The sequence below is a fragment of the Lemur catta genome, chromosome 19, assembly GCF_020740605.2.
Source record: "Lemur catta isolate mLemCat1 chromosome 19, mLemCat1.pri, whole genome shotgun sequence".
In the NCBI taxonomy this organism is placed as follows: domain Eukaryota; kingdom Metazoa; phylum Chordata; class Mammalia; order Primates; family Lemuridae; genus Lemur; species Lemur catta.
This window is the reverse complement of record NC_059146.1, coordinates 33,669,893-33,694,238: the sequence shown is the minus strand read 5'-3', so window position 1 is coordinate 33,694,238 and position 24,346 is coordinate 33,669,893. Positions and strand designations below refer to the sequence as shown.

The 24,346-nt window shown below is 45.5% G+C and overlaps 1 protein-coding gene across 2 annotated transcripts in view; it reads right to left on the bottom strand.

The window, feature by feature from the left end:
* CEP89 (centrosomal protein 89) overlaps positions 1 to 24,208 on the bottom strand; it is a 53,491-nt gene extending 29,283 nt beyond the window's left edge. The window contains exons 1-7 of one of the 2 annotated variants that reach the window (XM_045531905.1): positions 24,065 to 24,208; positions 20,725 to 20,831; positions 17,443 to 17,601; positions 15,033 to 15,219; positions 5,144 to 5,246; positions 1,377 to 1,402; positions 139 to 181 (exon numbers count right to left, since the gene is read on the bottom strand). In XM_045531905.1, the coding sequence (XP_045387861.1) occupies positions 139 to 181; positions 1,377 to 1,402; positions 5,144 to 5,246; positions 15,033 to 15,219; positions 17,443 to 17,601; positions 20,725 to 20,831; positions 24,065 to 24,157 (718 nt within the window). In that variant the 5' untranslated portion in view covers positions 24,158 to 24,208. Of the gene's footprint in view, positions 1 to 138; positions 182 to 1,376; positions 1,403 to 5,143; positions 5,247 to 15,032; positions 15,220 to 17,374; positions 17,602 to 20,724; positions 20,832 to 24,064 lie in introns of those variants that run through there. The other variant, XM_045531906.1, reaches the window with a different exon arrangement.
* Between the last annotated feature and the right edge of the window lie 138 nt (positions 24,209 to 24,346).

Sequence of the window (24,346 nt, the reverse complement as noted above, 5' to 3'; positions counted from 1 at the left end):
CCCAATTCCAGTAACCAGACAAAAGCAACAGCCTTTACAGGAAAAAGAAAAGGTGATCCTTATTTTCAGACGAGATTATTCTGGGCATTCTCTAGAACAGTATGCTTTCGACCATGATGAAATTCAAACGGCAAATACCTGGGGAGGGTGGAGGTTTTTCACATAATGGAGGTTTTTCATCCTAGAGAAGAAAAAACAGAAGAAAGAGTCTCAGCACTTCCCAGAGTGGGCCTGAGCAGCTGGGTCACATTATACATCAGGACTGTAAGCATAGTTTTTTCCCCTTTTTTTCCCCTTCATTTTGGCTCTTTCTCTTTTTCTCTTTTTTCCCCTGAGACAGGGTCTCCCTCTGTTGCCCAGGCTAGAGTGCGGTGGCATCATCACAGCTCACAGCAACCTCAAACTCCTGGGCTCAAGCCATCCTCCTGCCTCAGCCCCCGAGTAGCTGGGACTACAGGGGCACACCACAATGCCTGGCTAATTTTCCTATTTTTTGTGGAGATGGGGTCTCGCCCTTGCTCAGCCTGGTCTTGAACTCCTGGCCTCAAGTGATCCTCCTGCCTCGGCCTCCGAGGTGTGAGCCACTGCACCTCGCCTGGCTCTCACTGTTTCTTATAACTGAATCTTAAACCTTGAGGGTCTTCCCCTCCTGGTGGGTTCTCTGAGTGGTAAGAGAAGTCCTGTCTGAGCTTTCTTCCTGCCCTTTTGCCTGTGAGTTCAGTGCCTGGGTCTTTACACACAGGTCTCGTGAGTGACAGGTTGTCAGGTCACGTTCAAAAGCAAGTGATAAGGTCACAAATGCACAAAGCAAACTCCAATCAGGCCTCTTCTCACTGGGATACCCAAAAAGGACCTCGTCAACCGCAGGGAGGCACATTTTCAAATTCTGAGAAAAGAATGTCAATAAGATCCTGCTTCTCAGTCCCAAACTGAGAGGAAAGGGAGGGCTTGGAACTTTTGTTAATTTTTCCTTACACGTTGGTGTGATATTAAGTTTCTAATTTCTGCTGAAAAAGAAGATACAGTTATAAATTAACCCTACTGAGAAATGTTTAATTTTTTTAATTCCTATGACTTCGCACAATGTAAAACTTAAGCTAGAACTATTTCCATGTTTGCAAATTAGTTATTAAAATTGTCTATTCATTCTATAAATTATGTAAGTGGTTTCTAACCCTTTACTACACTGCTTTTGTTATTCAACTACAGGAAATAGGAGTTTTCTCATATTTTAAGAGTATTTAAAGGAAATATTCAATAGGAAAGCACTCTTAAGGGAAGATTTTTTTTTCCTTATAAATTACAAAATCTGTTGAAAAATTATGATGGAAATTCTATTTACTGAGAAAATCAGTATGTTTAAAAAATCATCTTACCTTTAAATTCAGTACAGAGTGTTTATCTGATTAAAAAAAAAGAGAGAAACTTTTAAAGCAGATAATGAAATGACAATGACAGAAGAGAACAGTCATAGAAACTCACCGTCCACAGAGCAGCCAAACAAGGCCTGGGACGGGGACAAACTCCGCAGGGTCACGTGGCCAACAAGTCCCAGGCCAGGCAGAGCCTGGCTCTGGAATCGCTCACCTCTCCCTGCCGCGCTCATGGCTGAACCCCACGGTGGCTCGGGGGCTTCGGAACCAGGGCCCCACTCCCCGGCGCGACTCTCAGCCCTCCCACGCGGGCTCCTCCCACCTTTCCAACACCCGTCCCCAGCACTGCAGCTGCACGTCTGCCTGCGACCGCCCAGAGGGGCCAGGGCTGGACTCCTCTGCCGACCCTTCCTAGAGGTAGCATCCAACTTGCTCAGAAACACAGCTGTTCCTTGACGCAAACTGCTCAGTGACGCAGAAGAAAACTAATCCCACCTGGTTCCTCGTCTCACACACATTTGTAATCCAGGTGCCCTATGAAGAGGGTGACCCTGTGCCCCCGTCTGCCTGTACACTTCGCTGCAGGGAAGCTTGACATCTGAGTTGCTTTTATAACTTTCTACTATTAATTTGCAGAACAGAAACAACTGGCTGAATAAAAATGAGGAACACGTGTAAACAACAAGGCAAAAGCCCTGTGGAATGCAGGAAACAGAATGAAATGCTAAAGGTGCATACAAAATTCTAAATATGCTTCCTGGTTCATGTGCTCATCAGAAATTACCAATATTACCAAACCTTGAATAATGATCACTGAAGAGCTTGTTTTTGACCAAAAATCTGTCTTGATCAACTGTTTTTAACCAAACTGCTTTTGGTCAAATGTCCTAGGGCAACCCTGACTGCATGCGTGTGTTTGTCACCTGGTAAAATCCTGCCATGTCCTTCTGGGTCCAGCCTCACGAAACCTCCTCTCCCTGCCACCTTCTCTAACTGGCGGGTGTCTCTGTGCCCCACCACCACGGCCCCCTCAGCACCCAGACGACTGTCCGCAGGCTGCACGTCCTCCCACAACGGCAGTGTCAAGGGACGGGCCTGGGGCTCTGTTGTCTCTGCCACGTGGCAAGTGCTGAACACATTTCTGATGAGTAAATGTTTACAGTGATACACCAAGAAAAAATTTACAATTTTTTTTTGGAGACAGGGTCTTGCTCTGTCACCCAGGCTGGAGTGCGGTGGTGCCATCATAGCTCACTGAAGCCTCAGACTCCTGGGCTCAAGAGATCCTCCTGGGTCAGCCTCTGCAGTAACTGGGACGACAGGCATGTGCCACCATGCCCACCTCTTATTTGTCGAGATGGAGTCTCACTACGCTGCCCAGGTTGGTCTCAAACTCTTGGCCTCAAGTGCTCCTCCTGCCATGGCCCCCACAGCGGTGGGATTACAGGCGTGAGCTTCTGTGCCCAGACATTTTAGCCTTTAGACAATAACTATCAGTAGCATCGGTGGAATGTGTTGTGCTTCACATGTGCGACTCAATGTGTGACAGAGACACCCTCAGACTGAGCAGAAGAGGAGTTAAGTAACTTAGCTGAGCCTTGTGTCACCTGGAAATGACCGAGTAACTTAGCCAAGCCCTGGAAGTGACAGAGTCCAGGACCAGACTACCAAAGGCCAGGGACCCTGAAGTGTTAGGTCACTCATATGAGACTCCCCGGGTACTTGTTAAAAGGACAGACCTCCAGGCCTCGCCCAGAGTCACTGAATTGGAACTCGGGGTATGAGGCTTTGGCTTTTAATGCCCACCACAAACCAAGCACATGAGCTGCAATCCCTCCCTCCAACCACTGCCTGTGCTCCAAGGTTGTGTCCCCAAGTGTGCGGGTGATCACTGCCTCTCAGCCCCAAGTCCACCCTCACTGCCTGCTGGTGCCCTGGAGGAGCAGGGGCTTTGCCTCCTGATTCCACACCCACCCCCTTCCTTCCTTCCTTTTTTTCCTTTGGTTTGTTTTCTGGTGGCCAGCAATGAGCAGCACCTCCCCATGGGTGGCTTCTCCTGGAACCCTGTCTCAGAGGCAGGCTCTCAGCACCTCAGCCGATGTCGCTGCCAGCCAGCAGGGCACAGCTACACTCTCCAGCGGGGTCTGGACCTCAGGTCTGGGTGAGGCCCTTCCAGATTTGTTTTTTTTTTTTTTTTTTATCTTTGGAGAGGCTGGTCTCAAACTCCTGGCCTCAAGAGATCCTCCTGCCTCTGCCTCTGCCTCTGCCTCCCCCAGTGCTGGATTACAGACGTGAGCCACCTGGTTTCTTTCTTTCTTTTTTTGAGACAGAGTCTCACTCTGTTGCCCGGGCTAGAGTGAGTGCCGTGGCGTCAGCCTAGCTCACAGCAACCTCAAACTCCTGGGCTTAAGCGATCCTCCTGCCTCAGCCTCCCGAGTAGCTGGGACTACAGGTATGCGCCACCATGCGCGGCTAATTTTTTCTATATATATATTTTTCGTTGGCCAGATAATTTCTTTCTATTTTTAGTAGAGACGGGGTCTCGCTCAGGCTGGTCTTGAACTCCTGACCTCGAGCGATCCACCCGCCTCGGCCTCCCAGAGGGCTAGGATTACAGGCATGAGCCACCGTGCCCGGCCTGGTTTCTTTCTTTCTCAGATGCTCTGCGTCAGCCCTGGAGACAGCCCTGTGACAGCCCTGTCTGCCACCCTTGCATTCTGGAGAGTTCTCTTTACCCCTTAGCAGGCACTCCTTTATATCAGACTTTCCGTGTTCAAAGAACCACATGGGTTGTCTCCTGATTAGGCCCTCATGGCCATGTGCTACATCAGGCCTCACAACACGGATGTTAGAGGCAGGAGGGGAGGTCCACGCGTAGGGACACAGGAAGATGTTCAGGTTGTACCGAGAGATGAACAAAGGCAGGTAACAAAATAACACGTAGTTTATATACATATATGCTCTTAATTGTTAACAAGTAGTCACCTATGGGAGCACAGTTATGTGTGTTTAGCTTTATATGTATTCCTGTATTTGAGTTTTATTTTTTTACAGCAAGAAAGTATTACTTCTATAATTTTAAAAAGATATAATTTTTACATAAATTTAATATTCAAAATATGTCAACTGACCAATAGGTATTTTCTGGCCCAGGGTTTACTAGGCCAGTATTCTGTTTTCCTTGTGAAATGATTTAAATAGAAGTTTCCCTGAGCCCAGGCAACTCGGAGGGTCCCAATGAAGCAGTTATTAGCTGCCCACTGCATACCTGGTTCTTCTCACTTCTCAAACATAAGCCCCTCACAGGAAACTGAAAACTGCTCCCTCCCTTTGCTGTAATGCACTGAATTCTCTCATTGTGCCAAACAAGATATGCAAGTGTCCCTGCACTCACTCATCAGACAAACCTTTCCTGACAGCCCCTGTGGGCCCGGCCCTGCTCCAGGCACGGGGACGGCATGGTGAACCACACATGCGACCTCCCTCGTCACTCCCGAGGAGGGCTTCGCAGCTGGAGTCTCCTCTCCTCTCGTGGCCGAGAGAACAAACAAAAGGCACTCAGAAATGAGCGCCTTGTACTTTAAAGATATCTAACAGCCAGGCAGTCATCTTGCTTCAGTAAAAGTGAATTCCAAGTATATTCCTAGTTAAAATCACGGAGCCACAGTGTGGAGGTCCAATGGCTATATTTTCCTAAAAAGTAAACAACATTCATTGCCACAAAACGCAGTCACATTTTATAAAAGTTATGGGTGCTCTGTTTTGTTTACCTTTTTGTTGGGTATGCCACGGTGTAAGAGGTGAGCCTGGAAACCCATCCTGATTAGAAGTACTTTCATCGTCTTCACTGTCCACCCCACGGGACAATGGCACCTTTTTGTTACAAAAGACAAAGGAGCAAATGTGATAAATGTAACCTGTATAAAATACCCTCCTAACAACAGTTTCAAACATCTTATTTTCCTACCTCCCTCCGAATCCTTAGTGAGACACAGAAGGGCAGGATGACACTTCCAGGCCTCAGGAAAAGCCCAGGTGGCAAAAGTGACACCACCCAAGTTAGCTTGGGCCACGGAGTGCGTCATCTCCCAGCCAGGCTGCCCTTGTTCCTGCCAGGGACCAGCCCAGGGAAAGGGGCCGCCTCCCGCCCTCACTGCACAGCACTCAGTCCCGTCCCACTTGATGCTGACACTGTGTTACTAACTTACTGCCCACCTGCCCTGGGAGAACTCTCGTCCTGCACCTGTGTGGGATGTCACTGACGATGTGAGGCCACCGTGTCTGTTGTTTCCTAATGGGATGGAGCCCTCCCCTCTACTGTCTATGAGCACCTCCTAGGTAGGCGTCACACATGGTGGCAGGGCCACAGAGCTGTCCCTTAGACAGACCCATGGGCCAAGAATGGGACCACCTCTGATGAGGTGGTGACATTCCCACTGGCAGGGGTCTGGGAGTTGGGGACAGAGGCTGTCCAAGAGGAAGAGCAGTGAAGCATGTCTTGCATGGTGAACTGCGGCTGTGCTCTCTGGGTTGGCTTCCCTCCTGCTACCCTGCTTCTTCAGTAAAACCTTGCTCTTGTTGCTTGATGACTTGTGATTTAAAAAAAAAAAAATCTTATTTTTGCGATCAGCTTGGCTTAGCTGTTTGCTGCAGGCAATGAAAGGGCTGTCCCCAAGCCTGGCAGGGGGGGTGGTGGCAGGGACCAGCAAGATGCCCATGAGAAGGGGCATTTCAGAGTGAAGAGCTAAGGCTGCTAGGGCCACTAGGTCCAGTGTACATGGTTCCAACGTGACCCGGCTCAGGAGCAGCAGACGGGTCTCCCAATTCCCTCATCATTTCAAGGAAGAAAAAAAAAACGACCTCTTGCTTTTTGTCTTCCAGGAACAAACTGCCTTGTTTACCGTGTCAAAGATACCTTGAGCTTCTCGTTATTATCACGGAAATGTGAAACTGATAAGACCCAAACAGCATCCCGAAGATACCGTGTATGGAAAGCCGTCTGGCAGTATCTACTAGCACGGAAGCTGATCACACACGTCCCCTGTCGTCGCACACGTATCATTCCCACATGCGCACACCAAAGCACCCGCGAATGTTCATAGCGGTATTATTCCTAAGAGCCCCAAACTGGAAACAACCAAATACCCATCATCAGTAAAATGAGTAAATAAGCACAGTTGTACAATGGAATGTTATACAGCAATAAGAATGAACCAGCCCTTGCTACTCCCAATAAATGAAGACTATCAAACACTCCACAGAATACATAGCATCTGATTGAATTCACATAATTTTCAGAAAAGGCAAAATTAATCTAAGGTTATTTTTAAAGATCTAATCTTGGAGTCAGGACAATGGTCAACTCTGTAGGAAGCGGTAACTGAGAAGAACGGGGACTTCCGGGGTACAGTAATGTCCTCTTTTTTTAATCTGGCCGGTGGCTACTTTATGAAAATTTATTGAGCTATATACCTGTGATTTATGTACTTTTGTGCATACTTAACATCATAAGTTTTTAAAAAACATCATAAAGAATTTGTGATACTATTCTATAAACATACCCTAAAAGGCTTAATTTATTTAGAATTTTTTTAACTGCCCAATCCTTCTGATTGTGCAAATTGCCTTTGGGAACTAAAACAAAACTTGCTGGGTGCTGATGGAAGGGGAGGAAGCAGCGGCCCAGCCCACCACGGCTCCGGCAGCTCCGGCGCCGGCCGCTCTTGGAAACACAGAGGCGTGAGGTATAGACCTGGAGCCAACCTGCCTGATTTGGGCCAGTCTATTTCCTTAATAGCTCTGACACTGCTTCAAAGGTAGTATGAATGACCTCACAAAAAGGATAAAATTATAAATTATGTATCTCAGATTACAGAATGTCTATAATAAATATAGGGAAGGCAGTTTCACTTTTTTTTAAGTTAAAATGTACTCCCACGGGCACTATCGTCTTCAGAGCAGGTGCCACTCAGTGACTAAATAAGCAGCTTTTTATGCGCCACACACCCACTTTTTCAAAGACATATATTTTAATCATATTATAAATTTAGGAATATTTGGTAAGTTTCAAAAAAAAAGCCTTATGTTTAAGAACATTCTTGAAAGGCACAAAGACTATAAACAAATTTTAATTCTAAACAGGGGAGATTGGTCACCTGGTCTGAATCCTGCCTCTCTCAGGTAAGGCAGTGACCTTGGGCAAGGTGGGCTGGGTGACCTTGGGCAAGCCATTTAAACCATCCCCAGGGCTGTGAAGCAAATGAGATGGCTCATGTGAACTGCCTAGCTTTCCCCCTTGGTTCCCCATCCAAAAAAAGAGAGACAAAGACAAAAACTAGTAAACCGAAATCTCTTTCCAGCTTAAGGGACCTTTCATTCATGACATCTGCTCTTGGCCAGGACAATGGGCACGTTAGGATGCAACCTTTCAATGGCTGTCAGTTACTAAAGCTCAAACTCTAGTTGCTGGGTTACATAGAGAAGGGCTTTACTACTGACTGGGACGTACGGAAACACACAAGCTAGCACACTACGCTGCTGGTGGGAAGGCGAAACAGAACAACTGCTTTTAGGACAATTTGGCAACACCTAGTGTCATCCACCACAAACAGGTACACGTATCAGACATGTGCAAGGAACCACCTCTGAGTGTACATCGACAGGCAAGAGGATAAATCAACATGGAAGGGTCTCAGAACTGCAATGCTGAGTGAAACAGCAAAGAGGCGGAATAATCAGTAAGGTTTAAATTGATAGAATTTAAAAGTACAGTACTACAGTTGTTTACTTACACGTATTTATAGTAAAAGAATAAAAACACAGACTTCCAGAATGCACTCCACATCCGAGAGAAGACAGCTTTCCAGGGAGGGAGTGGGGTTGGGAGACAGATTTCAACTCTAACGTTAACATCCCCCCCTGCCCCCAAGTTTAAAAGAGTTCACCCAAGTGAAAAGCTGAGAATGGCCATTCAGATAACACAGACTCCAAAGGAACAGGGTCAGTGCTCCACAGTTAACAGTTATGGTCTTGCTCATACAGGTTGAAAACAAAGAAATTTAGTAGGATCATAACATTGTCTATATAAGGCTGGTTTATGAGTTACAACAATCTAATCAGTTACAGTTTGTTTTCTTTTCCATTTTCTTTTTTTTCTTTTTTTTAGCCAGTCAGTCAAATTTAGCAGCGGAGGGTTATATACCAACTTTAGGGACACTAATGTTAGCAAGTTCTGACAATCCACTACTATCGGATTATCTAGATTTCTAAGAAATCTAAAGAAAAAAAGGTCAGTATTTGTTCATTCTGGAGAATGGAAACACTAATGTACTGTATTATTTTCTACTTTTCAAATTTTAAAATAAAACAAATTTTCATACTGTACATGGGTCCTAGAGGCAGACTTGCCTAAAAAAAAAATAAAATATTTGTCCTTCAAGCAACAAAGGACACGGTCTAGGCCACTATAATCTTTCTCCTACAGGAAGCGCGGTAGCACGCTCCAGGCTAGGACGGCGGAGGGGGGAGGGGCGCGGGGCGCGGCGGGGGGGGGGGGGGGCTCGGGGAGCGGCGGGCGGCGGGGATCGGCGGGGAGGAGCACGGAGAGCGGCTGGGAGGGCGCGGGGAGCGGGGAGCGGGGAGCGGCGAGCGGCGGGGATCGGGCGGGGAGCGGCGGGGAGGAGCACGGGGAGCGGCGCGGGGCACGGCGGGGGGAGGGGCGGGCCGCATCCAGCCCCCAAGCGCCAGGGCCCTGCCCAGCACCGCCTTCGGGCTCTGGGCAGCGCCTGCCTGCTCCGGGCCTCCTCGCCACAGAGAAGCCTCATTCTGCATGTGAAAGTCTTGTATGCTAAGAAAGTGTCGGTCAGTTCGTGAAATACTCACGTAAGGATTCCTCAAAATAAGCTCCGTAAGACCATTTACTTTTTGAGACAGGGTCGTGCTCCGCGGTGGCACCATCACAGCCCACTGCAACCTCCAACTCCCGGGCTCAAGTCATCCTCCTGCCTCGGCCTCCAAGTAGCGGGGACCACAGGCGCGCACCACCATCCCCGGCCCCTAAGACCTTTTAAATTGTGTTTTCCCACACAGAAGATAATCAACAGAAACATAGCCAACACAGCCGTACCTGCACGCCGCAAGTCTGTCTGTAGACACTGAGTAGCACGCTATAATGGTGGGAAAACGAGAAAGGAAAAAGATTACGGCACCATCTCTGGCCGTCAAAGAAGTGGCACGATGCAGCTTCCAAACCCTGGGAGCACCATTTAGAAACCAGGACTGGAGCGCGGCAGGTCCGCGAGGGGGCCGAGTCCCCTGCGCCACCGCCACCTCCCCGCTCGGCCTGAGCCCTGATCTCCAGTAAAAGTGGTTAAAAATCACGATTCTTAGAAGAGCGAAAGACGGCGCGAGCCGGGCGGCGGGTCGGGCAGGCGGGGACAGCTAGAGACCCGGATCCGAGATCTAAGCGCCCGGAGTTAGCGCCGGTCCCATCACCAGGGAGATGCGGCAAGAAGATAGGAAGTGGCCCTCAAGACGGGGTCGTAGGGAACGGAGCGGTGGGAAAACCAAGAGTGCTTCGGCGACGCTGCAAAGGCATTTTTACCAAAGACTACAAGAAAACTACCGGAGTCGATTTTTTTGAGCAACAAATCCAAGTTAACACCGAAGACGTCAGACTGATGTTACAGGACACCGGAGGTCAGGAGAAATTCGACTCAGTCACAAAGACCAACCACCGAGGAGCCCACGCTTGTGTGCCCGTTTCCACTCCAGACAGGGGGTCTTTTGAAGCGATTTCCCGTTGGAGAGGGAAAGTGGGAGCTGAAGGGGGAGACACACCCACTGTACTGGTGCAAAACAAGAGCCATCTCTTAGATGATTCTTGTATAAAGAACGAGGAAGCTGAGGCCCTGGCAAAGAGGTTGAAGTTAAGATTCTACAGAATATCCGCCAAAGAAGATCTAAATGTGGAGGAAGTTTTTAAATATTTGGCCAAAAAATGTCTTCAAAAACTCAAACAACAAACAGATGAGGATCCAGAACTAATGCATCCGACTGGTAAAAAAAAATTGGTGGCAGTCACTTGGCTCACAATTCAACTACCGTTTCTGGTGGCGATGTCATCAGTCTTAGACCCAACAAAGAACCAAGAAAAACAGAAATCCTTTCAGCAGCTGTAGCATACCCTAAAACGTTTTAGGGAGGGAAAAAATTGAATCATATTACGCAATTCAGTAAGAAACCCATCCAGCCATCATGGTATGTTACAAGTTTTTTTTTAAAGCAGACTTTGCACCTAATGGCTCTCTGAAAGCTGACAGCCTTAAATATGATTTTGCAATGCTTTTCAGAATGTAGAGTGAGACCTCTGGTGGAAAAAATTACTGCCCTAAGAACTGACTTAAATTTTTTATTAGATAAAGCTATTTTTGAGGGAATGCTGTAAAAGTATCAAAACCTGGTTTTACTGAATTTTAAATGCTGGAAAACATATGGAAATGTCTAAATATATTGGTACAGATTCTATTATGGATGAAGGAAGAGAGCAAGCATTCTTTTTCTGAAATTGGCCATTTAGCTCTTCTGGAAAATACTATTGAATCTGAATACTTACAAAAAATAATACTGAAAGTTAAACTGTAAATCTTGCCAGACTGCATTAGTGTATTTTGGCAATGTTACGTGAGCATTATCTGTATAATATAGAATGTAGAGGTGTGCGTGCAGATATCTGGTACTGCAGTAAACTCAAAGTATGTACAGATTTTAAGGAAATGTAGATTCTAATAAATTCATTTGGAAAACCATTTATACATTATGTATATGTTTTTATTTTCAAATGAGAAATTGCAGGCCAGGTGTTGCGGCTCACATCTATAATCTCAGCATTTTAGGAAGCCCAGGTGGGAGGATCACTTGAGGCCAGGAGTTCAAGACCAGCCTGGGCAACATAGCAAGACCTTCTCTCTACAAATAAATTTAAAAATCAGCCCAATGTGGTGGCATGCACCTCTAGTCCTAGCTACTTAGGAAGCTGAGGCAGGACGATTGCTTGAGCCCGGGAGCTTCAGGCTGCAGTGAGCTATGATAATGCCACTGCACTCCAGCCTGGGTGACCCTCTTAAAAAAAAAAAAAAAAACTCCAGATGTATAGTTTACAAAAATTAGCTAGGATTTAAAAAGTGCTTTGTGCCAAAAATATCACAACTAATTTTTATAGTGCTTTACTTTCAGAATTTATATTGTTTATAATTTCTTTTAAAGTAGTTTTCCTTTCTGACAGCAAAAAGAGAAACATTTTCACGCTAGAGCAGCTCCTAGGTGAGACTTACTGTAAAGTCTTTTGCATACGGCTGCCTGTGAGCTCTTGCTGTCATAAAGTCAGCCGAAGTCCCCGAGAAGGTACGCAGCACCTCTGGGTCATTCAGGGGGTTCTGTGAAGTGTGGTAGTGCATCTAGCACCTTCTGATGCTAACTGAACTCAACTTTGAATTTATAAGATTATGCTAACCATTTTTAAAAATGCACAAAAGATGATTATTAGTCCTAATCCAAGTTATTGATCTTATAATACCCTGCAGCTCTAATGCATCCTTTTATTTACACATTTTTGTATGGTATTTTAAGATTAGCACTTAAAAATTTCTATAAACTTCGGTTTGTGTAGCATTTCTCAAGGGCTCTTGTCAGCACCACATATAAAATAATTTATATTAAGAAGTGATTTAATATGTAATGTGTCAGAGCATAAATTTTGTGACTAGGGACAGTAGCTTTCCAACTAAGATAGTTGCATGAACTCCATTAAAACTGATTATCATTCACCAATGACTTTGTTTTCAACGTATAAATAGCCCCTTCCAATGTACCTGGTTTTTATAGGATTTCAAAATACGTAAAAGTAATTTTTCTTGGAAAATATATCATGAAGTCATTTTTAATTATTTGTACTAAATGTTTTATGTATTTTTTTTAAGTCTTCCATCTGCAAAACCTCATCATCCTGCCCAGATTAATGTAGAGAACATAACAGAATTTCCTGGGGCATGTCCAGGAAAGAATAAATGTTCACTTTTCATAATACTAAAATCATCTGGCACTGTCTATTTCAAAGTAATACAAAATGTTTATTTTTATGTCACCAGTTGTCACCATATCCATTGCTGGTAGTGGGATAGGTGTTGGGGAAAAACGCAGTTCCCAACAGTGGATACCTGCTAGTGATTAATCTTTTCTATTTTCTTAATATATAATCCCTTTAATTTTTGCAGAAAAAATATTTTTGTGACAATTAGTCTTATGGTCTTTATCAGCAGAAAAGTCACTATATAATTTGTAGTTATATTAATTAAATGTATGTAGGTAAAAGTATATTACTTTTCTATATAAAAAATGCAATCTCTGATGATGTTGCAGTTCCCCTAATATTTATAATTTTATGTAGTTTTATCCTTTTTATAAAATAAGAACTAAAGAGATCTGTTACACCTTTGAAATTTTAATTTGCATTGCTGTATTTTAAATCTAAACATAGTCATTTTAAACAATTCAGGAGGCCTAAATATCAGTCACAAATGATGTTAAAGCCTTCAAAATTGACATTAATTTTTCTCTGAGATCCTTAATTCTTTTAAATAAGTTTATTACTAATATCTAATGAAACCACGTATATTAAAGAAAAACTTGCCCAAGATTTCCAGGTTATCGTGCATTTGTGCTCTAATCTACTTTATTACCCTACGGCTAACTTTTAGCACACAGACACACAGCGGTGGAATAACTGGCGTATTTCAGAGTCCTCTGGTTTCATTTTCCCTTTTCAGTCTCTCCCTAAGAATTAAATAGTCTACACAATAGACCATATAAGGCAATATAGTTAAATATAGTAAAACCAGGTTAAATGGTTTCCTTTCCCTCTGCCCAAAGTTGACAGCACCCATGTACTTCTCAAAATAAAGTAGAGCTAACACTACCAAAAAGAAGATGAATGACTTTCCTCATTGTGAAGTTGGATGGTTGTTTCAGAATTTAGCAATGCAGTGCTTGGAAAGAGCGCTCAGTACCACATACTGCACTGTATGTGCGACTTCAGGGATTGGCACCTTTCCTGCAGATCAGCTGGCCTTAGGACCTAATGTGTCATACTCCTCTAATGTAAGATCCTATTAATGGTTAGCATCCTTTTCAAAACCTTTGAAATAGTTTCTGGTAACCTGCAGAAATGTTCCTGTTAATGTATCAGTCGTGTACCTATTTCTCTGAAAACAAAGTGAGCTGATGGGGTGAAAGCCTGTTCCACATGGCACCTATGTAATGAATAGGAAGATGTATTCAATTTTAACTACTGGTTATAAATATCATGTTCTATTGTCACTCTTTAGGTTTTCACCTATACAACATGTAAATCTATCACACAAGTGAATTTATTTGCTAATAGAGAATATTGGAAACCACAGTGGACTCTGAAGTACCCAATCATGTGACACCACACTCACCTAATTTTTCTGTTTTTTTTTTTTTTGTAGAGACAGGTTCTCACTGTGTTGTTCAGACTGATCTGGAACTCCTAACCTCAAACAATCCTCCTACCTCGGCCTCCCAAAGTGCAAGGATTAAAGGCCTGAGCCACCATGCCTGGCCTATAATAATCTTTATTAGGTAGTGCTACACCTTTTCTTCTTTTAAAATATCTATAGTAAAATGTTGATAATTGGTCTTTTAAAATTAAAACTTTGAGCTGTGCTGAGGCAGGAGGATCGCTTGAGCCAGGAGTTTGAAGTTGCAATGAGCCATGATGATGCCACTGCACTGTAGCCTGGGCAACAGAGTGAGACCTTGGTTCAAAAAATATAAAAATTTTAAAAAATTAAAACTTTAGATATTAAAAGGAAAATTGAACCCGTACTATATTTTTAATAAATAATACTTTTATACATTTGCATGGAAAACCACTTGTATTATTGCTATCAGGTTGCAGTCATACTCTTGATCTTAATTTAAAATATACTGATAAAAATTTCATGAAAGATGAAGTCTAATAATCAAAAAATAAATGTATGTTTCAAGGCTTGAAACAAAATCAAGATCAGTAGAGCAGCTGGCAGTGGAGGAATGCAGCTTCCCGAACCCCTCTGTACCTCGGTGCCCTGGCGTTGATGGGACAACGAAGGAACCCCTGGCAGAGCTAGCGGAGGCCACTAAGGGAAACGCACACATGAGGCAGAACAAAGACGCACACGTGGTTAGCACAGAACGGCAGCCGCTATCGAGACACATGCTGATCTTCCCCGTCAGGCATGACTTTGAAGAAAGGGTGCAGTGTGTGGATCAGTACTGGAAAAGTGACAGGAAAATTAGCTTTCAGAGTCAAAGAAGAGAGCAGAGTTACAAAGCTTCAGATAGAAATCTACATCAAGAATGGGAAGATGTTTATCTTTTGTCTTGGAAGGTCTTGCCTTTGCAAGATAAAGGAAAGAGGTTAAATTTTAGTCTAACCGGATAGAAATGAGGCTGGACACACTGGAAATGATTAAGCCCCAAAGCAAAAGCTATCACATGCAGAACAGAGAAAAGAAATCCTTACAGATGCACTCTACACAATTCACTGAAAGTTAACATCAAGGTCAATGTCAAGAAGACACTTTGGAATAGGAAAAACACCTGATTTCTGTGTGGCACGGCATACATGTCATCACTGCGACCTCCCTCTTCTTTCTGGGCACTGACATCCCCCAAATGCTCGCAGCTGGATGACAGCTGAGATTCAACGTCCTCTTCTTCCCCATAGCCCAGTGTTTCAAAGGACGGCAGAGAAGTTCTTCTTCCCACCTCACTCTGCCCATTTAGTCTGCATTAGAACATTAAAGAGTAAAACAAAAAGCATTTAACACTTGGCATTGATGCATACACATGTATTAAATGCACTGCCTCCAAGCCCCCACCATAAATGCGTAATACGTTACAAAACACATAGAAGCTAAAAGACTAAATCATCTACTATCTTGTCTCTTTGTGCACTCAGAATTTCTTTCTAGTTTTTTTTTTTTGTAGTTAATACTGCATATATATACAACTTGTCTTGTTCTTAGTAATTTTCTTTTTTTTTGAGACAAGATCCCAAGCAATCGTCTTGTCTTAGCCTCCCGAGTAGCTGGTATTACAGGTGCACACCACTGCGTCTGGCTAATTTTTAAATTTTTTACAGAGACAAGGTCTCACTGTGTTGCCCAGGTCTCAAACTCCTGGCCTCAAGTGATCTTCCTGCCTCAGCCTCCCAAAGTGCTAGGATTACAAGCATGAGCCACTGTGCCCTGTGATTCCTACCCTTTAAAATGTTGATTATAAAAACTTATTAGGCTGGGCATAGTGGCTCACACCTATAATCCAGGCACTTTGGGAGGCTGAGGCAGGAGGGATTGCTTGAGCCCGGGAGTTTGAGGCTGCAGTGAGCTATGATAATGCCACTGCACTCTAGCCTGGGTGACAGAATGGGGTCTTGTCTCAAAAAAAAGAAAGGGGGAGGAGGAAGAGGAAGAAGGGAAGGAAGAAAGGAAGAAAGAAATAGGTAGGAATCAAGTAGATCTTGTAGTGAACATCTACGTGCAGATAACCTCTTCTGTATTTAGTATTAATCCTATAAAACGAACCACGATACGTTGTGTTAAGTCAAAGGGTATGAACATTTTGTGTCCATGTACATACTGCACAAAACCATTTCACAAATCATTTCTCCAACCTGCAACTGCATTGGTAATAATTTTCTAAATCTTGCCAAAACAATTTAATTCCCACCATCTAAATTTGCAGTTCTTACTGAGACTGAATATTTTTCTATGATTTATGTTCGAGTCATAATTCCTCTATTAACTTCTACGTCTTAAAATACGATGGGGCTACTCCAGCCCACCCCTGGGCTAGCATTCCTCCTTCCATATTTCCTCGGACAGTCTTACGAACTTTTCCTTTCCAGTGAATTTTAGAATCACTTCCTCATCTTTAGTTCTTATTCGGCCAAAGTATAATTCTTACCAGAAGAAAAACAGGCTACACTATAACATCTCAAAATGGAGGCAATATTTAAATGTAAAAACCAAAAATAAAAGCGCATCCTAGAAGGAAATACATTAAGTATTCACATAATGCTTCTGTAGGAAGGTCTTTCTAAATTTGACAATGACAGAAACTGTAAAGGAAAAAACTGATAGACTTTCCTACATAAAAAATATACAATATTTGGTATATTAAAATAACAAAAACAAAATTGAATACACATGACAATTAAAAAGGCAAATTTCATGTGTCTCCACCCCTACCCCAGAACCCCTTAAAGCCATCAGTGTCTTTTCGCCACTCCTAAAGGAGACACAATCCTGGGAACAGGATGCCATGGGCAGCCCAGCTTGGCCCCGCCCACTCCTCCCTCCCCACCTCACATCACCCTCCAGCTAACTTGGTACAAACATCCTCCTTCCATTGCTTGCATTTGTCATGCTCCCTCTTCTCGGTCTGGAAAGCTCATCCCAGCCCCAGTGACCATCCCCCAACCCTCCAGCTATTCCCAGTTGATTCCTGCAGGGCCCTAAGCTCCCCTCAACTCTCTCTTCCTGGGGATGGAAGCTTCCCAAGCCCCTAGTCCTGTGTCAGCTCAAACCCAGGTCAAGCAAAAAAAGAGAAGATGTTAAAGAAGAAAGGAAAGGTTATACAGGTGCCAAAGAAGGTAAAATTAGTATGAATGTTCAGAGAGACACATGAGGAGTGATGAGGGACAGACAACTGTCACTGTTCAGGCTGTGACAGAGAATCCGACTAAGGGCTGAGAGCAACACTGAAGTCATTGGCTCTGTGCTGCCAGAAAAATGACCAATGCTTTTAGAAGTCGTAATTTAACAAGATGCACTCTGGAGGAAATTCTTACCCAAGAGCAATAATGTCCCTGGACAGTGTCCCTTTGACACTGGTGATGAAAACCTGGTGACTAAGACTCTAGTCATAACTATACGCACGTGCACACGCGTGTAGAGACCAGGCTGCTGCCACCCAAGAGAAGCACAGCCAGTGATACGGTCCCTACCGAAGTCTCAGCTCCGAGGAGGTGGCATAGGGCTCGATGAAGCTGTCCTTTTCAACGCAGGTCGTGTCACTCTCAGACTGGGATCGCTGGCGAGGCTGAGGAATGGCAACGGTCCGCCCAGTTAATGTCGTTGCCAGAATGGCCGCAGCCAGAGCAGATCTACAGAAAAACATGCCGTTGAGACAGTGGGACATGAACACTCAAGTTGAAGACTGAACAAGATACATTGAACTGATCAAGGTTCACCTTCTCTGTTCTATAATGTTTACTGAGTATCTACTGACCACATGCCCATAGTCCACCACATGCCATCAGATAAGCTCATTCGAGTCTCAAATCAACTGTGTGACCAGATATTAGTATCATCCCACTTTTCAGAGAAATTTGATAACTTGCAAAGATTTCCTAGCCTAGAGGAGGTGGAACCAGATCTCAAATCCAGGCAGCAAAACGCCAAAGCCTATATTGAAGTAGTTTTCTTATTAAAATATCAGAATGGGAAAAAAAGGAGATATAAAAAGATATAAAAGATTTAAAAGGACATTTTAAAAACATTTGAAAATTATTCAAAAATATAGGGAAGAGAGAGTAACAGATTTACCCCTGCTGCCTGAAAAAAGAAAAATAAAACAATAGAATTAGAACTGCCCCAGCTCACGGCCTGGAGGGATTTCCAGGTCACAGCACAGGGAGCGGGAACTGCAGTGGAGACAAGTGGACTCCCTGATTTGCGGCGAGGGAGCTGAGAGCCCGGGGACACCAAGACAGAACTAGCAGGACAGAGGACCAGACAGGTGTGATCTTCACAGAGGGAACCCCAGAGATCTGCAGAAGGTTCCCCTGAGTGTTCAGCAAAATACTCCTCAGCACTCGCTTGTGAAGAAATTATCCAAAATAGGAGTAAGAACCATCCAAAAGGGTTACAGGAACAGTGCCAGGTGCTTACACATGGCTGGGGACAGTGGTTGCTCCCACAGGACAGACAGGAAACACTTATCATTCACAGGACATTGGGTATGGCACTCAGAAAGGTCTGGCCTTAGTAGTGGGGAATAATTAACCCTAGTTGATCATTGCTCTAGAACCCAATAAATCATAAATGCAAGACTCGAAAGATCAAACTCTCTCCAAGAAACTGCATCCCAGAACAAAGGTTAAGAAAATTTATAAGAATACAAAACTGTCCAGCACTCAACAAGGTAAAATTTTCAACAGTGTCTTGTACTCAAAGATAATCAGGCCTGCAAAGAGACAGAAAAACATGACCTATAATGAAGACAATAATCAGTCAATTGAAACTTTTAAAATTTTTTGGAGACAGTCTCACTGTGTCGCCCTGGGTAGAGTGCAATGGTGTCATCATAGCTCACCATAACCTTAAACTCCCGGGATCAAGTGATCCTCCTGCCTCAGCCTCCCCAGTAGCTGGGACTACCCGCCCCGCCATGATGCCCAGCTAATTTTTCTATTTTTAGTAGAGACAGGGTCTCGTTCCGCTTAGGCTGGTCTTGAACTCCTGAGCTCAAGCAATCCTCCTGCCTCAGCTTCCCAAAGTGCTAGGATTACAAGCAAAAGCCACCGTGCCCAGCCTGAATGTTATTTTTCAGAAATAAAAAAATCTGGAAATATGATAAATTTGCCAAAGTTGTTTACAGATTATAATCCAGGAAGGTATTTTTGTAAAGCACAGGAGATTATAGGGAGAGATTGTCTAATACTTTCACAGTTTGCTTGCCATGACATAACACATTTCAGATATTTTTCTGCTTTATGATGGAATGTAAAGCTAACCCTCCAGCTACTAGTGGGGCTACATAAACATTTAAGTGCTAACGACACAACGTAAGAGTTCTTCGCACAAACTCCTTAGAGCTACACAAAGCCACACAGTCATCGCAGCAAAGCCACCACACAGTCGCCAGCCTTGAAACCCTGAGCCAGCTACTAATGCTTGGGCCTTGTGTACCCAAAATAGAGATGACACAGGATCTCTCTCACAGGGTCCTCAAGAGGAGGAAATGAAAGAATGCTTCTTAAGCATTTACCAGAGTACTTGGTGCAAAGGAAACATTAATAAATGGCTAATCTTTTTTTTTCTTTTTTTTGTAGAGACAGAATCTCACTATGTTGCTCAAGCTAATCTCGAACTCCTGGCTTCAAGCGATCCTCCCACCTCAGCCTCCCTAAATGCTAGGATTACAGGTGTGAGCCACTGCTCCTGGCCAATAAATGCGTATTCTTGTTATCAAGATTGTACTGAAGGCCGGGTGCGGTGGCTCATGCCTGTAATCCTAGCACTCTGGGAGGCCGAGGTGGGCGGATCGTTTGAGCTCTGGAGTTTGAGACCAGCCTGAGCAAGAGCAAGACCCTGTCTCTACTAAAAAAAAAATAGAAAGAAATTACCTGGACAACTAAAAATATATAGAAGAAATTAGGTGGGCATGGTGGCGCATGCCTGTAGTCCCAGCTACTTGGGAGGCTGAGGCAGGAGGATTGCTTGAGCCCAGGAGTTTGAGGTTGCTGTGAGCTAGGCTGATGCCACGGCACTCACTCTAGCCCGGGCAACAGAGTGAGACTCTGTCTCAAAAAAAAAAAAAAAGACAGTACTGAAGGGAAAGAAAAACCCACTAAAATATTACTACTACCAAAGAACATTAAAAAGAAGGTACCACCCTTAAATGAAATTACTTCTCATTCACTGTTAATAACCAAGTTAATGTGTTTTATGGATTAAAAAGAGTCTAAAATTCTTCTGTGTCTAAAACCTTGGAGGGCCCAAGCAGGGGTCTCAAGTACACCCAGAAATAAAAGCCAGTCAGCTGTCCGGTGTGTCTGGACGCTGGCAGAGGGGCATCCCAGGCCCTACCGTGAACACGCTTCTCCTTCCTTCCCATAAAGCGGCTCTTTAAAAGGCAGACTTACGGTTAAAAAGAAAAGTATGTGCACAGTTCAAAATTCCCTTAAAGTACTATAGCCTGAATACTTGGGCTTTAATGCTTTATATTTTGAAAAACACTAATCGCATTCAATTACAAAATGTGAGAACTTCAGACACCTTGAAAGGGACAGACCCTAAGTAAATCCGTTACCCTCAGAGAAACCACACTAAGTGCACCGTTATGGAACCGTGGTAAGTATTCCAGAGGACATAATGCTAACTGCCCTGCTAGTGATTTTCTGGCCGGTTGGGACTGTCCTAACAGTTCTAGCTGCCCAGTTTGGATCCAGTACTTGGAAGCCGCGTACAGGGGCGAGCTCAGCGCCTGCTCCTCTGAGACTCACCTTGGTCTCTCTGGAGACGGGTTGGGGCTGCGGGGAGGAGGCGTGCGGGGCACTGCTGGCTTCGGAGCGATGCTGGCTGCAGGGAGAAGGCCATGGACGATGTGTTTCTGCACAAATGAAACGCAGCAGAGGTCGCTGGGACGCAGGGGAATCACCTGAGTCTTGTTACCACCACCGTGCCCCGCCCCCCAGGCTGAGAGGAGACACCTGTGCCGGCCACCCAGGGCTCCAGCTCCGCCAGAAGCCCCACCCCTCCCCTGCCATCCCCAACCCCCATCTGGCCAGACACGTGCACCCACCCAGGGAGCAACATCACAGCTGCCCACTGTGGGGGCCGTCTTGTCCTACCCTCCTCAAAGCAGCTTCCCTGACTGTCCCCTAGAGTCACCATCCAGGCCCTCCACTTGTCCCACAGCACTGTCCCCGCTGATGTCTCACGTGCTTCCCCCTACAAAGCAGGGCGACTTGCAGAGAAGCAGGTGACTCTTTTCCCTACCAAGCCCAGAACTCTAGCACTGAGCACGATGCCTCACACCTGGTGGGGGCTTAATAAAGATTCCAGGTGGCTTGTCTCAAAGATGCAGAGTAACAAAAACTAGCTCCTGCACACCATGAAAGTAGAGAACCCTGCTTTGGGTAACTGGGAGTCTCTCAGAAGTTTCTGAGTCTAGTCCAATCTCCGTTTCTGGGTACTAGCCATTCATTCACATCCACTAGAGGCAGACAGCAATGAAAAAATCTTGTCTTCATCCTCAAGGAAGTAGAGCATACAGGAAAAACACCCATATAGTTCTTACAGAACACAGAAGAGCCAAGGGAAAGGGAAAAACAAAGTGCTGAGATGGCCCAGGGAGGGAAGGGTTCCTTTAGCTCTGGGGCCAGCATGCGGACCTCAAATGCTCTCCGCAGAGAAGATCACAGAGGCATTCAGACTGGGTTTTCAAAGATGGCCACTGCTCCCACATTTGGAACTGTGATAGGAAAGCGTTTTAGGAAGGGAGAACAAAGGAATGGAGCAAGACATCGGCGGCAGTGCTCTGGAAGTAGCAAGCACAGCGCTCCGGTTTGCTGGAAACCAGGGGCACCTGCGAGGGAGAGGTCAGAAGACGGGCAGGGGTGAGAGTGGGATTACTGCCATCTGAAGAGCTTTCGTACCAGACTGAGGAGATCGGTGGCCCAGTGAGGAGCAGCCACTGACGGCCCTGGGAAGACTAATCGGGCAGTGTTTGGCACAAAGTGGGGAAGGGGGGCCGGGCGCGGTGGCTCACGCCTGTAATCCTAGCACTCTGGGAGGCTGAGGCGGGTGGATCGCTCGAGGTCAGGAGTTCGAGACCAGCCTGAGCAAGAGCGAGACCCCCGTCTCTACTAAAAATAAAAACAAATTATCTGGCCAACTAAAAATATATATAGAAAAAATTAGCCGGGCACAGTGGCGCATGCCTGTAGTCCCAGCTACTCGGGAGGCTGAGGCAGTAGGATCACTTAAGCCCAGGAGTTTGAGGTTGCTGTGAGCTAGGCTGATGCCATGGCACTCACTCTAGCCCAGGCAACAAAGCGACACTCTGTCTCAAAAAAAAAAAAAAAAAAAAAAAGGCAAAGGGGGGAAGGGAGGCACAGCCAGGACACACCCTTCAGGAGTAAGGGACGGCAGGCCTCCCAAAAGCCTCCCCACCCCACCCCAGTTCCACTTGCACAGCCACCCACAGGAGTAGGTCTTCCAGAACAGTCTCTGCCCAATCCCTCCACTCTCTGTTTACCCCTCAGCGTGGCACCTACCAGCCTGCATTTGTCCAGCAATTTGACAGTTTACATATGTGCCTCCTCCCCTATCCCCACCACTTGGGAGAGGCTCAACGACAAGAAAGGGCTTTTTTAACCTCCAAATCTCCAGAGGCTGCCATCCAGTAGGTTCTCCAAAAAGGCCTTGTGAGCTTTGTTGTTGCTTTTGAAAGAGGGAATCCCCTGTAGTATGCTAAACATCTCTTATACCTCCACAATCATTTCCTAACTATGGTCCTCTCACCTCCAAACTTTAAATCACAGGACAATCCTACCGCTACCCAACATGAAAACCTTCCCCCATGGGAAGCCCCACTCTCTTGATGACAGGTCAATGCTCCATTACGGCATAAAAGGCTGCTGTAAGCTGGTTCCTACCATTGGACCCAGATTCATTTCTTGCTAACCCTCTTCATCCCTGCACTTATTCTCCAGGCTTTAACACTCAGAGTTGCCTTCCATTTCCCAAATGGCAAATAATTCATTCTTCTTCAGGCCTTGGCATACGCTGTCTTCTCCTCCTGGAATTCTTTCTCTACTCCCCTCAAGGCCCAGGCCAACTCTCCAGACTGGCTTTGCTGCCCCTCCCCTGGTACACATGTCTACAGTAGTTCTTGTTTTACCCATTTTGTGAATTAGTTATGGATTTATCTATCCTCTAGACAATGTAGCCCAAGGCTATCAATCAGCCGTGGGTATCTGCACACACTAGGAACTTAATGTTTACTGATTTGAATAAAAACTCAATAAACACGCTGACTTGAGTTAGCAAAATTGCAGTGCAAAAATATGTTCCAATTCTGTCTTCACTGCTTCTCACCACCCTCCTGTCAGCAGGTCATAGGCTGAGGACACAAAGCCAAATCAGACATGCCCTCTGACCTCACTTTAAAATACAGTTCAGGAGTGCCCTTATCACAGTGCTTTTTCTGCACTTAAAGTATTCATTTTGTGGAGAATTGAAAGTAAGTAGGTTTGGGGTTTTTCCAGGCAACTATGGAAAAGGAAGGCAGGATCAAGGGAGTTGAGGGTGTATGCCGGGAACGACGGACGGTGGACTTACAGCTGGAAAAGAGGGCAGTGAGGACATCAGGGATGGGACAGTCAGCTAAAAGTTGGTAGGATCAATAGATTGTGGGGGGAAGGGGAAGGTGTGAACAGATCATTGGAGTTACGATCCTAGAGGACGTGAGTAGGACAGGCAGGAGGGACGGTCAGAGAATGAGGCTGGGAGTACAAGCATACAGTGACAGGGTGGCCGTGGAAGGACTCGGAGGGAAGCATTCGAGGCAGAAGGAATAGAAAGGGTGGAAGCCTGGACGGAGGCCGGCGTGGCTGGAGAGGGTGTACGGCGGTGGTGGTGGTGGTGGTAACGGCATTGGTTTCTAACAAGGGCAGAGGCACGATCAGATTTGAGTTTTAAAATAATCCCTTTGGCTGCTGTGTGGAGAGTGGACCTAGAGGCAGGACAAGAGCGGAAACAGAGAAGCCAGCCAGGAGTGGATGGAGGCGGGAAGAGCCTACCGGCGTATTTGGTGGGGATGGGCGAGGATCCACTTACGAACTGGTTCCTGCGGCCTCTCCGAAACCCCAGGAGCATCCTTGCGGCGGGTGGGTGGGCGCACCAGGGCCCGGATTTACCGGCAGATCTCATCACAGCCAGGGCCCCCCGCTGAAGCAGTCCCCGGTCCCGAGGGCTTAGCCCTGGACGCTCTTTCATCCCGGAGGACTTTGCAACAACCATGTCTGCTATTGGCTCAGTTTTGTCCGCAGCCAATCAGAGCCAAGTTTACTTCCACACTCGTCGTGTTGGCAACCCGCAGGTTCCATTCAATTTCCCTCC